The sequence below is a fragment of the Marmota flaviventris genome, chromosome 3 (assembly GCF_047511675.1).
Source record: "Marmota flaviventris isolate mMarFla1 chromosome 3, mMarFla1.hap1, whole genome shotgun sequence".
Taxonomy (NCBI): domain Eukaryota; kingdom Metazoa; phylum Chordata; class Mammalia; order Rodentia; family Sciuridae; genus Marmota; species Marmota flaviventris.
In genome coordinates this window covers 63,841,194-63,852,293 of record NC_092500.1, presented here as the reverse complement: position 1 = coordinate 63,852,293, position 11,100 = coordinate 63,841,194, and the positions used below count along the sequence as shown (strand labels likewise).

At 45.5% G+C, this 11,100-nt stretch overlaps 2 protein-coding genes across 4 annotated transcripts; both read left to right on the top strand.

The window, feature by feature from the left end:
* Window positions 1-1,690: 1,690 nt before the first annotated feature.
* Pfdn5 (prefoldin subunit 5) lies at window positions 1,691-5,459 on the top strand. Its single transcript, XM_027949854.2, has 6 exons — window positions 1,691-1,799; window positions 1,999-2,101; window positions 2,366-2,397; window positions 3,736-3,810; window positions 3,927-4,032; window positions 5,255-5,459. Exons 1-6 carry the CDS (start codon window positions 1,728-1,730, stop codon window positions 5,329-5,331), a joined length of 465 nt encoding a protein of 154 aa, XP_027805655.1. The 5' UTR covers window positions 1,691-1,727; the 3' UTR covers window positions 5,332-5,459.
* Window positions 5,460-5,550: 91 nt separating this feature from the next.
* Myg1 (MYG1 exonuclease) lies at window positions 5,551-11,034 on the top strand. Of its 3 annotated transcripts, XM_027949851.2 has the most exons (7): window positions 5,551-5,914; window positions 6,082-6,194; window positions 7,996-8,155; window positions 9,767-9,919; window positions 10,257-10,379; window positions 10,486-10,667; window positions 10,818-11,034. In XM_027949851.2, the coding sequence occupies exons 1-7, from the start codon at window positions 5,702-5,704 to the stop codon at window positions 11,014-11,016; spliced, it is 1,143 nt and encodes a 380-aa protein (XP_027805652.1). In that variant the 5' UTR covers window positions 5,551-5,701; the 3' UTR covers window positions 11,017-11,034. The 3 variants fall into 3 exon arrangements, with proteins under 3 accessions (XP_027805652.1, XP_027805654.1, XP_027805653.1); XM_027949853.2 differs by lacking the exon at window positions 9,767-9,919; XM_027949852.2 differs by lacking the exon at window positions 10,257-10,379.
* Window positions 11,035-11,100: the final 66 nt, after the last annotated feature.

The window sequence follows — 11,100 nt, the reverse complement described above, 5'->3', positions numbered from 1 at the left end:
TTTGCAGTCCCACCAGCAATGTATGAGTGTGCCTTTTTCCCCACATCCTTATCAACACTTATTGTTGTTTGTATTCTTTTTTAAAAATATTTTTTAGTTGTATACGTACACAGTAGCTTTATTTATTTGTCTTTATTTTATTTTTTTTTTTTATGTGGTGCCAGAGATCGAACCCAGTGCTTCACACAAGCTACCCCAGCCCCTGTTGGTATTCTTAATAGCTGCCATTCTGACTGAGATGAGAGAGTAGTTGTGATTTGCATTTTAATTACTAAAGATGTTGAACATTTTTTCATATGTTTGTTGACTGATTGTATATCCACTTCTGAGAAGTGTCTGTTCAGTTCCTTGACCCATTTATTGATTGGATTATTTGGGGTTTTTTGGTGTTAAGATTTTTTAGTTCTTTAGATACCCTAGAGATGGGTGCTGTGTCTGATGTGCTTGTGGTAAAAATTTGCTTCCCCAGATGTAGGCTCTCTGTTCACCTCACAGATTGTTTCTTTTGCTGAGAAGATTTTAGTTTGAATCCATCCCATTTATTAATTATTGATTTTAATTCTTGCACTATAGGAGTCTTATTAAAGAAGCAGGGGCCTATTCTGATATGATGGAGATTGAGGCCTACTTTTTCTTCTGTTAGATGCAGGATCTCTGATTCTATTCCTAGGTCCTTGATCCACTTTGAGTTCAGTTTTGTGGGAGTTTTTTGGGAGAGATAAGGGTTTAATTTCATTTTGTTGCACATGGATTTCCAGTTTTCCCAGCATTATTTGTTGAAGAAACTATTCTCTAAAGTATACTTTTGGTGCCTTTGTCTAATATAACTGTAGTTATGTGGGTTTGTCTCTGTGTCCTTTATTGCGTACCATTGGTTATTTATTTTTTATGTGGTGCTGAGGATTGAACCCAGTGCCTCATATATGCCAGGCAAGCATCACTGAGCCACAACTCCAGTCCCATATTTTATTTACTTATATGTGGTGCTAAGAATCCAACCCAGTGCCTCACACATGCTAGGCAAGTGCTCTACCACTGAGTTATAACCCCAGCCCTAGTAACACATTTTATTAATAAATCTGAAAGAACTTCAAAAGTGAAAGGCTTCCTCCCGCCCAGCAGTCACCAGGCTGGGTGAATAGCACCCTCATGTGGGAATAGCACACACTACTTTGCAATATTGTGGTTTTAAGCAGTACTAGAATTGAGAGCCCAGCTCTACACCGAGCTAGATCTACAGCCTTTTTTTGTGTGTGTGTGCTGGGGATTGTACCCAGGGCCTTGTGCTCGCGAGACAAGCACTCTACCAACTAAGCTATACCCCCAGCCCCACTTTTTTAAAATTTTTGAGACAGGATCTTGCTCAATTGCTGAGGCTGGCCTCTCATTTTCATCTTCCTCCTGCCTCATCCTCTGGGGTCACTGGAATTAAAGGCCTACACCACCACGTTCAGCTGTGCCCTGAGTTCTTTTTAAGATTTTAAGTTCCTTGATGACAGAAGTATTGTCCGCTACAACTTTACTGCGCTAGGTTTAGGATATTTTGTAGAAAGAATAGGCCCACTTCCACCCTAATGAGGTTCCCTCCCTCCCTCCCTCACCGGACCGAGAGTCATAGAGATGTCTGGCGCAGAGAGGCCTCCTAGCGCAGCCATAGAGAGGCTCAGAGGAAGGCTAGAGCGCTGTTCGCCCAGCCGGCTTCCTCGTCCGTAGTCCTCCTTTCCAACATGGCGCAGTCAATTAACATCACGGAGCTGAATCTGCCACAGCTAGAAATGCTCAAGAACCAGCTGGACCAGGTGGGGACGGGCCCCAGACACACCTTTCTCCCGCTTCACATCCCCGCTGCCCGCGAACTCCCTGGCCCCCAACTCCTTCCCAGTTTTAGGAGGCTTCCTTTTCCAGGCGAAAGCCCTATCAGGTCCCAGGACCCGCCCCCTCTCTGGCTGCCCCTCTTCCCCCACCCTCCACACTGACCCTCTTTCCCGTCCTGTATAGGAAGTGGAGTTCTTGTCCACGTCCATTGCCCAGCTCAAGGTGGTACAGACTAAATATGTGGAAGCCAAGGACTGTCTGAACGTGCTGAACAAGAGCAACGAGGGTATGGGGTAGGCGGGAGAGGGCAACTGGGCATGTGGCGAGTCCGCTCCTCTAGACCCACTTCCTAATCCAATTTTTCTTAGAGAAAAAAAAAAAAAAATCCATTACTCCGTCACGAGCCCTTTGCATGTTGTCTGCGGAGAGTTGAAATTACAGAACATTTTTCTCTTGTGGCCCCTTTTTCTGTTCTTTTACACGAACTGTGGGCGCTGTGCCCTGTTGGAGCTGCCAACCTTCCCCCAGGTGTTTGTGTTTGCTTTCACAGGGAAAGAATTACTTGTTCCACTGACGAGTTCTGTATCCTTTCCATAGGAAATGCTACCATATCTTCTCTCTCTCTCTCTCTCTCTCATGGGGGTTAGGGGTAGTTTAGATTATAGTTACTCCATGATTTTGAAAATACTCTTACTATACACACTTCGAAGCTCTTCTGTCTAACCTTATTTCAATATCCAGGTAATGTCAGTACCAAAGAGTATGAAGAGTTTGAGTGATGGGGCTGGGGTTGTAGTTCAGTGGTAGAGCGCTTGCCTCGCATGCATGAGGCACTGGGTTTGATCCTCAGTACCACATAAAAAATAAAGATATTGTATCCATCTACAACTAAAAAAAGTATAAAAAAAAGAGTTGAAGTGATAGTTCCCTTTCTTGTATGACAATATTAATCTAATACTTATGCTAATAACTTAGAAGATATAGCAATAGAAGAGTGGGAAAATATAGAAACAGGTTGGCTCTGTTTTTTAATCATCAATTTCAGCTTAATTGTCCTGCATTCCTAAAATACTTTAAGAAACCTGGATTGTGGGGGCTAGGGATATAGCTCAGTTGATAGCATGCTTGCCTTGCATGCACAAGGCCCTGGGTTTGATCCCCAGCACCAAAAGAAAGAAAAAGAAATCTGGATTGTGGCCATCTGTTTTATCATGAGCGAGCAAGTTATGGCAATAGAGCACCTACAATCTGTAGTCTGAGAACTGACAGGTTAAAAGAGAAGTACAGGCCCAGCCCAGTGGCACACATCTGTAATTCCAGTTGCTCTGGAAGCTACAGCAGTAGGATCATAAGTTCATAGGTCATCCTGGGCAACTTAGGGAGACCCTGTATCAAATAAATTTAAAGTGTTGGGGTTGTAGCTCAGTAATAGAGCGTTTGCCTCTATTACTGTGAAAGACCCTGGGTTAGATCTCTAGTACTGAAAAATAAGACAAGAAACCATACAGAAATCGCAGTATAGTGGGGAGTGGTTAAATAGTAGAGATTAAATTCATCAGGAGTTAGCTACTTCATGGCTGAGAGTGTTGAGGGGAAATGAAGCTAGCCTTTGACTTGTACTAGAGCTGTAGGAAAACACTGTATTTGGTATTTGTGGAGGGGTTAATGGGAAGAATTACAAGAAGTGCCTGCAGAGCAAAAGATGGGATCAGCACAAGAGTGTCCCAGCATATATAATTTTCTGCATACAGAACCAACCTGTCTCTCCCTCTGTGAAGTTACAAGTATAGTTCTGAGGCTTCCAGCAATCTTCATGCTTGATAGCTTTTTAGAAAAGGAAGGTCTTAGATCTGTCAGACTGCTTAACAAGGAATCATGGCTCATGCGGAGCTAGTCTTTCCCTTAATCCTGGCTTCTCAGATGTATGTCCCTGGGAAGCTACACGATGTAGAACATGTGCTCATCGATGTGGGAACTGGCTACTATGTGGAGAAGGTGAGTAGGAGGAAGCATGTGGATGTCCCTTTAAATAAAGAAGGGGAGTTTAAGGGAAAATCTAGAGTATAGAATAGGGTCTCCTTTTACCCCTTCATTCACCTCTGATCTTGCAGACAGCTGAGGATGCCAAGGATTTCTTCAAAAGGAAGATAGACTTCCTCACCAAGCAGATGGAGAAAATCCAGCCAGCTCTGCAGGAGAAGCATGCCATGAAACAAGGTGAGTGCTGCCTATAGCACCTCTTGATCTTTTCTTCCTGCATAGTAAAAGTACATAGAGAGCTGGGCATGGTGGCACATGCCTATAATCCCAGCTACTCTGGACGCTGAGACAGGAGGATCACAAGTTTGAGGCCAGCCAGGTCAACTTAGTGAGATCCTGTCTCAAAAAATAAAAAAGGGCTGGGAATATGACTGAGTGGTTAAACACCCCTGGGTTCAATCCCCAGTACAAAAAAAAAAAGAATAGCCTGGGCCCACTCCAGATCAACTACTAAATCAATCTGAAAGTTGGGGGAGGCATAGTTTTCCCAGGGGTCAGTGTATTTTTAAAAGCTACTGGGTGGGGCTGGGGTGGGGCTCAGGTAGAGCGCTGGCCTAGGATCTGTGAGGCACTGGGTTCAATCCTCAGCACCACATAAATATAAAGATATTGTGTCCATCTATAACTAAAAAATAAATATAAAAAAAGTCTCATCTGAAAATATTTTTAAAAGAAAATTAAAAAATAAAAAGCTACTAGGTGACTATGTTAGGGAGGATTGAGGACCACTATTGTAAAGGCAAAAAAAAAAAATATATATATATATATATATATATTTCGCAGTGGTGGGGTCTAATCCAGGGCCCTACCCATACTAGGCATGTGCTCTACCACTGAGCTATGCTCCCAGCCCTCAAAAGACTTCCATATTACAATTTTCTGGATGTGTCAGACTGATACAGTACTGTATTTTGTCTCAACGTTTAGCATATTGACTGACACATGGTAGACTCTAAATTCGTGTTAGTGTGTGTCCCCTACAGTAGATTGCTTATTAAAAGTTTTAAACAGGGGCTAGGGTTGTGGCTCAGCGGTAGAGCTCTCACCTAGCATTTTCGAGGCCCTGGGTTCGATCCTCAGCACCACATATAAATAAATAAAGTTATTGTGTCCAACTACAACTAAAACAAATATTTTTTTAAAAAAGTTTTAAACAAACTGATTTGGGAGTCTGAGGCAGGAGGATGGCAAGTTTGAGGCTAGCCTCAGCAATTTAGTAAGGCCCTAAGCAAGGTGATGAGACGTTGTCTCAAAATAAAAAGGGCTGGGGATGTAGCTCAGTGATAAAGTGCCTCTGGGTCAGTTTTCCAGTACAAAACAACTGTAGTTGGTAGTTCACCTGTTTCTTTTCCTTTAGCATCCTGACAAGGATGTGACTCTTCCTTTTTTCCCCCCGTAGCTGTCATGGAAATGATGAGCCAGAAGATTCAGCAGCTCACAGCTCTAGGGGCAGCTCAGGCTACAGCCAAGGCCTGAGAGTATGTTGCAGAAATGGAGCAGAGGGACCCTGCTTCAGGGGATTGGGACTTTGTGGGAGTGACCTCCTGGTGTCCGGGGAGGGGAAGGATCTTGTGTTTAATGCTAATAAATGTGCCAGCTGGGTAGAGTGTTGGTCTGTTCTTGCATTAAGCAAGGGCCTGGTGATGAGATGGGAGAGGGTGATCGAGAGGGTGACCCCCTTCCTAGAGTCTGATAAACAAAGGTAATGAGAGCTGCAGAGAAACTGCTGAGTGCTCCGCCAGAGGGCCGGTTGCCATAGGAACAGTACGCAAGCGGAAGTGGAGCTGCGTGGGCGCTTCCCCTTCCGGGTCGGCCCTTCCGACTCCCGCCGGAGTAGGGGAGCCACATGAGACGCACGTTCTTGCACTGTTTCTTAACGCTGTTGCTGCGGAGATCAACCCTCCAAACCCGGCGCTGTATGCTAAGCCCAGAGTCCGGCCCGCCCCCAAAAAGGTCCCGCGGCAATATGGTACCACCACGAATCGGGACACACAACGGCACCTTCCACTGCGACGAGGCGCTGGCATGCGCGTTACTTCGCCTGCTGCCTGAATACCGGGTACGGTCTGCGAAAACTGACCCTGGGACTGCTTGCGGACCCGACGGGGTCCCTCTGGTGGCTCAAACAGTCCGAGCACTGCCCTAGGCCTGATGGAAAACCTGCATTAATCCTCTACCCGCACGACCGCGTCCTGATAGCCTCTTTGCCTGCTGTGTCCCCTGTAGGATGCAGAAATTGTGCGGACTCGGGACCCCGAGAAACTGGCTTCGTGTGACATCGTGGTGGATGTGGGTGGAGAGTACGATCCTCAGAGACATCGATATGACCATCATCAGAGGTGAGTCCTTAGATACCACTTGGTTTTGGGGTTTTTGTTATTGGTTTTGGCGGTGCTGGGAGTAGAACCCTGGACTTGCTCAGCAAGTGAGCGCTTTACTACTGAGCTACACCCTCAGTCCTAACTTACTTAACTTACCCCTGTGCTCCATTTCAACCTTTCACTGCTCAGGTCCATGTTAGGGAACAGTTCGACTGGAATCGAACTTGCAAGGCTTTTTGGAACTATACAGCCTTCCATCCCTCCTGTTCTCTGCCTGCCTTGTACCCATCTCCCTGGCCTTGGACCTCCCTTGGCTCCTAATAACTCCCTCCAGCTCCTCCTAACTCGACTTGTTTGGCTTATTTAGGCTTCTATTCACCATTGCTGTCATCAGCCCAGCCAATACCCCATCTGGGATTAATGTGTCCTGTGCCCTTGGTGCCCCACCTCTGACTACTGGGCTTACTTGATTTTGGCAGTTAATTACAGTTCAAATATGTGTAGTGTTTATTTCGTTTATACTCTTCCACTGGGAATTCCTCTTGTTCAAGGGTAATCCATTATCTACAGTACCATTCCCATCCTTTTCCCTCACCTCAAACCCCTGTTCACATCTCTGTGGGCTCTTCCAGTGAGCATTTCTTCAGTTTTCAACCTGGAAACATCCTCAACCCCTTTTATCAGTAGAGGAAATATTGTTTCCTTCTATTGGGAGGTTATTTCTCTGTCCTATTCCAATCTGTAACTTTCTCTTTTGGAACTTCACATCACAATTCTGCCACCAACCTTTCTATTTTTCCTTCATTAAAGCCAAAACTCTGCTCAAGCATCTTCCATCTTGAAAACAAACAAAGGAAGAAAAACAAAACACTATCAGTGATACTGTAATATAAAAGTAGTTATTGCTGAGGGATTATAAAGATGTTTGGGGGTTGCTGAGGATGGAACCTAGGACCTTGAGCATGCTAAGGTAGTGTTCTACCTCTAAAATTTTTAAAAGACTTTAAAACCATCTGAATCAAACATGTACAGAATTTTTTTTTCTTTATTCCCTAAACAATACAGTATAACAACTATTTACATAGCATTTACATTGTATTGGTATTATAGGTAACGTAGAGGTGATTTAAGGTACACAGGACAAAATGTTTATTTAAATAAGGTACTGATGATCTGAGGTTTGGTTCAGGGGTAGAAAGCTCACCTAGCATGCGTGAGGCACTGGGTTCGATCCTCAGCACCACATAAAGTAAAATAAAGACATTGTGTTCACCTATAATTAAAAAAAATATATTAAAAATAAATAAATAAGGGCTGGGATTGTGGCTCAGTGGTAGAGCGCCCGCTTAGCATGGGCGGGACCCGGGTTCGGTCCTCAGCACCATATGAAAATAAAGGCATTGTGTTGTGTCCATCTACACCTAAAAAATAAATATATTTTAAATAAATAAATAAGATATTTGAGCATCAGTGGAATTTGTTATCCATAGGGTGTCCTGGAGCCAGTCTTGCACAGATTCTCAAGGACAGTTGTACTTGTTTGGTTGCTTGTATTTGTCTTCTTGCAGCAAATAAAACACAAAACCCGAGATATGGTAAACATTAAGTTTTAGTCATTGTTCAGTGAATGCATGAATGGAGACTCTAAGCCGAGGTCTATGTTAATCTCTGAGGAATAGCCAAGCCCCTCCCGGCTGGGTTTTCTCCTCCCAACTTCTGCAGTGGCCCCCACCCTCCCATGTCTGCACAGGTGAGCACTCACACAGTATTCACTGGGGCTGGCTTCTTCACCTCAGCCCTACCTCCCTGTGCTCCTCAGGTCTTTCACAGATACCATGAGCTCCCTATGCCCTGGGAAGCCATGGAAGACCAAGCTGAGCAGTGCTGGACTCATCTATCTACACTTCGGGCACAAATTGCTGGCCCAGTTGCTGGGCACTAGTGAAGAAGACAGCATGGTGGACACCCTCTATGACAAGGTGGGGATCTGAGGACAGAAATGTCCCCAATATGCATCTCTACCAGGCCTTCTAGGCATGTTACCATGCAGCATTCAGGGCTGGGCCTCAGGGTTCCTGGACTATTTACCACTACCCCATATCCCACCCATCCCCATCCATCTCATTTCACAAAGGGATGATCTCTCTCCATCTGCATCCTGGGGTGTCTGTGAGAAGTGGATGACATACCACGTGGAAAGGGCTTTGGTGTTTTTATTCTATGGTGATTTTGTTTTTCAGTCTGATCTCACTATGATGCCCAGGCCAGCCTTGAATTCCTGGGCTCAAACCACCTTCCTGAGTAACTAGGACTAAAGGTGTATGCCACCATACCTATTATCGCAAAGCAGCATTTCCCAGTCCTAGTACACGTAAAAATAATTACTCAGAACTTGAGTACATAGAGGAAGCTGCGTATATTTGGAAGCATCAAGCTCAGAGGTTCTCCCTGCCCTGAAGTTTGAGGAGTTCATGTCTCGTCGCCACTCTAATTCACTTGTAACACGGGAGTTGGGAAGGGACTAATTTTGAAAATATCTTCAAGTTCCACCAGGTTCCCTACAAGCAGCTTTCTGCTCTTGGGGAAGGAATAGGACTCACAGCCCTGGGTTCATCAGATCAAACATATTTTATTTTAGTGTCAGAGATTGAACCCAGGGGTGCTTAATGACTGAATCATATCCCTAGCCTTTTTTATTTTTATTTGGAGACAGGGTTTCACTAAATTGCTAAGGTTGTCTTTAAACTTGGCAATCCTCCTCTCTCTGCTTCCTGAGTTGCTGGGATTACAGGCATGTGCTATGCCCAGCAGATAGCAGCTTTTTAGACTGCCAGGGTCAATTTTAATTTCCATTCCTGAGAGGTTACTAAGCAGCTTACTAATTTAAATGTTTTTTTGTTTCTTTCTTTTTGTAATGGCATTTGAACCCAGAGGTGTAGCTTTACCACTGAAATACATTCCCAGCCCCTTTTATTTTTTGAGATAGGGTCTTGCTACATTGCTTAAGGCCTAAGTTATGAGGCTGGCCTCAAACTTATGATCCTACTGCCTCCCCCAGTTGCTTGGATTACAGTCATGCACTGTGCTAGGCCAAACCTGTGTTGGGGATCCAAGCATCAAATTAGGGTCCTGTCTAGTCTAGGTCTCATTCTTCCCTACTCAATTTATGTGCTTACAGACCTTCTTGTAACTCATTTACTGCCATTGAATAGACTCTATAGCCCACTTAGAGCTCTACCCTCCACCAGTGATAGGAATCTACTCCCATAGTCCCCTTTAGGAACTGAGATCCTTCTTATTCAAAAGCCAGCAGTGCCCTCCCCACACATGCTGGCCATGGCTTGGGCTTGGTACAGTGAGCAAGCCCTGGGTTAGAGGTCAGGTAATTTGAAACCCCATCCCAGCATTATTAGCTCTCTGATCTTTGGGCAAACCCGGTTCCCCCCCTCTTCATCCAGTGAGTGGTAAGATCCTTAAAGGGGTATTGTGAGGATTAAGTGAAATAGTATGTATGGACATACTTTGAAACCTATGTGACTTTGCACAAATGGTAGGTATCCTCAAGAGCATTTCCCATGCTGCTGCCATAGATGTATGAGAACTTCGTGGAGGAGGTGGACGCAGTGGACAATGGGATCTCCCAGTGGGAGGAGGGGGAGCCTCGATATGCACTGACCACTACTCTGAGTGCCCGGGTTTCTCGACTTAATCCCACCTGGAACCATCCTAACCAAGACACAGAGGTAAAGAGGGCCCCTGGGAAAGAGACCCTGAGATGTAAAAACCTCAGAGGAAGTTGGAACATTTGCTCCTCTTTTTTTCTTTTGCACCAGGGATTGAACTCAGGCACTAAATCACTGAGCCACATCCCAGCCCTGTTTTGTATTTTATTTAGAGATAGGGTCTCACTGAGTTGCTTAGCACCTCACTTTTGCTGAAGCTGGCAATCCTCCTGCCCCAGCCTCCCAAACCTCTGGGATTACAGCATGCACCACCACACCCAGCTACATTTGCTTCTCTTAAACTCTAGCAAAGTAAAGTTTGGGCCAGCACCATGGTTCCAATTCCTACCATTCCCAGGCAGGGTTCAGGCGTGCAATGGATCTGGTTCGAGAAGAGTTTTTGCAGAGACTTGACTTCTACCAACATAGCTGGCTACCAGCTCGGGCCTTGGTGGAAGAAGCCCTGGCCCGGCGATTCCAGGTACAAGTCTAGGAGAAGGCATTGGGGATCAGTGGTGGCTGGCAGGCTGATGGTCATCTGAAACTCCCATTTTTATCTAAATATTCTAGCGTTACTTCTCTTTCAGGTGGACCCAAGTGGGAAGATAGTAGAACTGGCAAAAGGTGGATGCCCCTGGAAGGAACATCTCTATCACCTGGAATCTGGGCTGTCCCCCCCTGTGGCCATCATGTTTGTTATCTTCACTGACCAGGCTGGACAGTGGCGAGTTCAGTGTGTGCCCAAGGAGCCCCACTCATTCCAAAACCGGTGAGGCACCAGGGAATGACCCTGCACACCTTCAGGCCTGTTTTAACCCTATCAGGGAATGCTGCCAACCTTGGCCTCTGATCTTCTCCCCTTTCCCAGTTTCTCAGGTCTGTTTGCTCCCACAAACTCCCTTTTTCTCTTCATTTGTAGGCTTCCTCTACCAGAGCCGTGGCGGGGTCTTCGGGATGAGGCCCTGGACCAGGTCAGTGGGATTCCTGGCTGCATCTTTGTCCATGCCAGTGGTTTCATTGGTGGGCACCACACTCGAGAGGGTGCCTTGAGCATGGCCCGTGCCACTCTGGCCCAGCACTTAACACCTAGGCCTGCCTCAGATCCCCCAGTCCAATAAAACAACTTCTCTTATGGATCCAGTCCTTTATTCATTATTACCCTACATTATCCTGGGAACTTGCTCAAACCTGGCAAAAGCAAA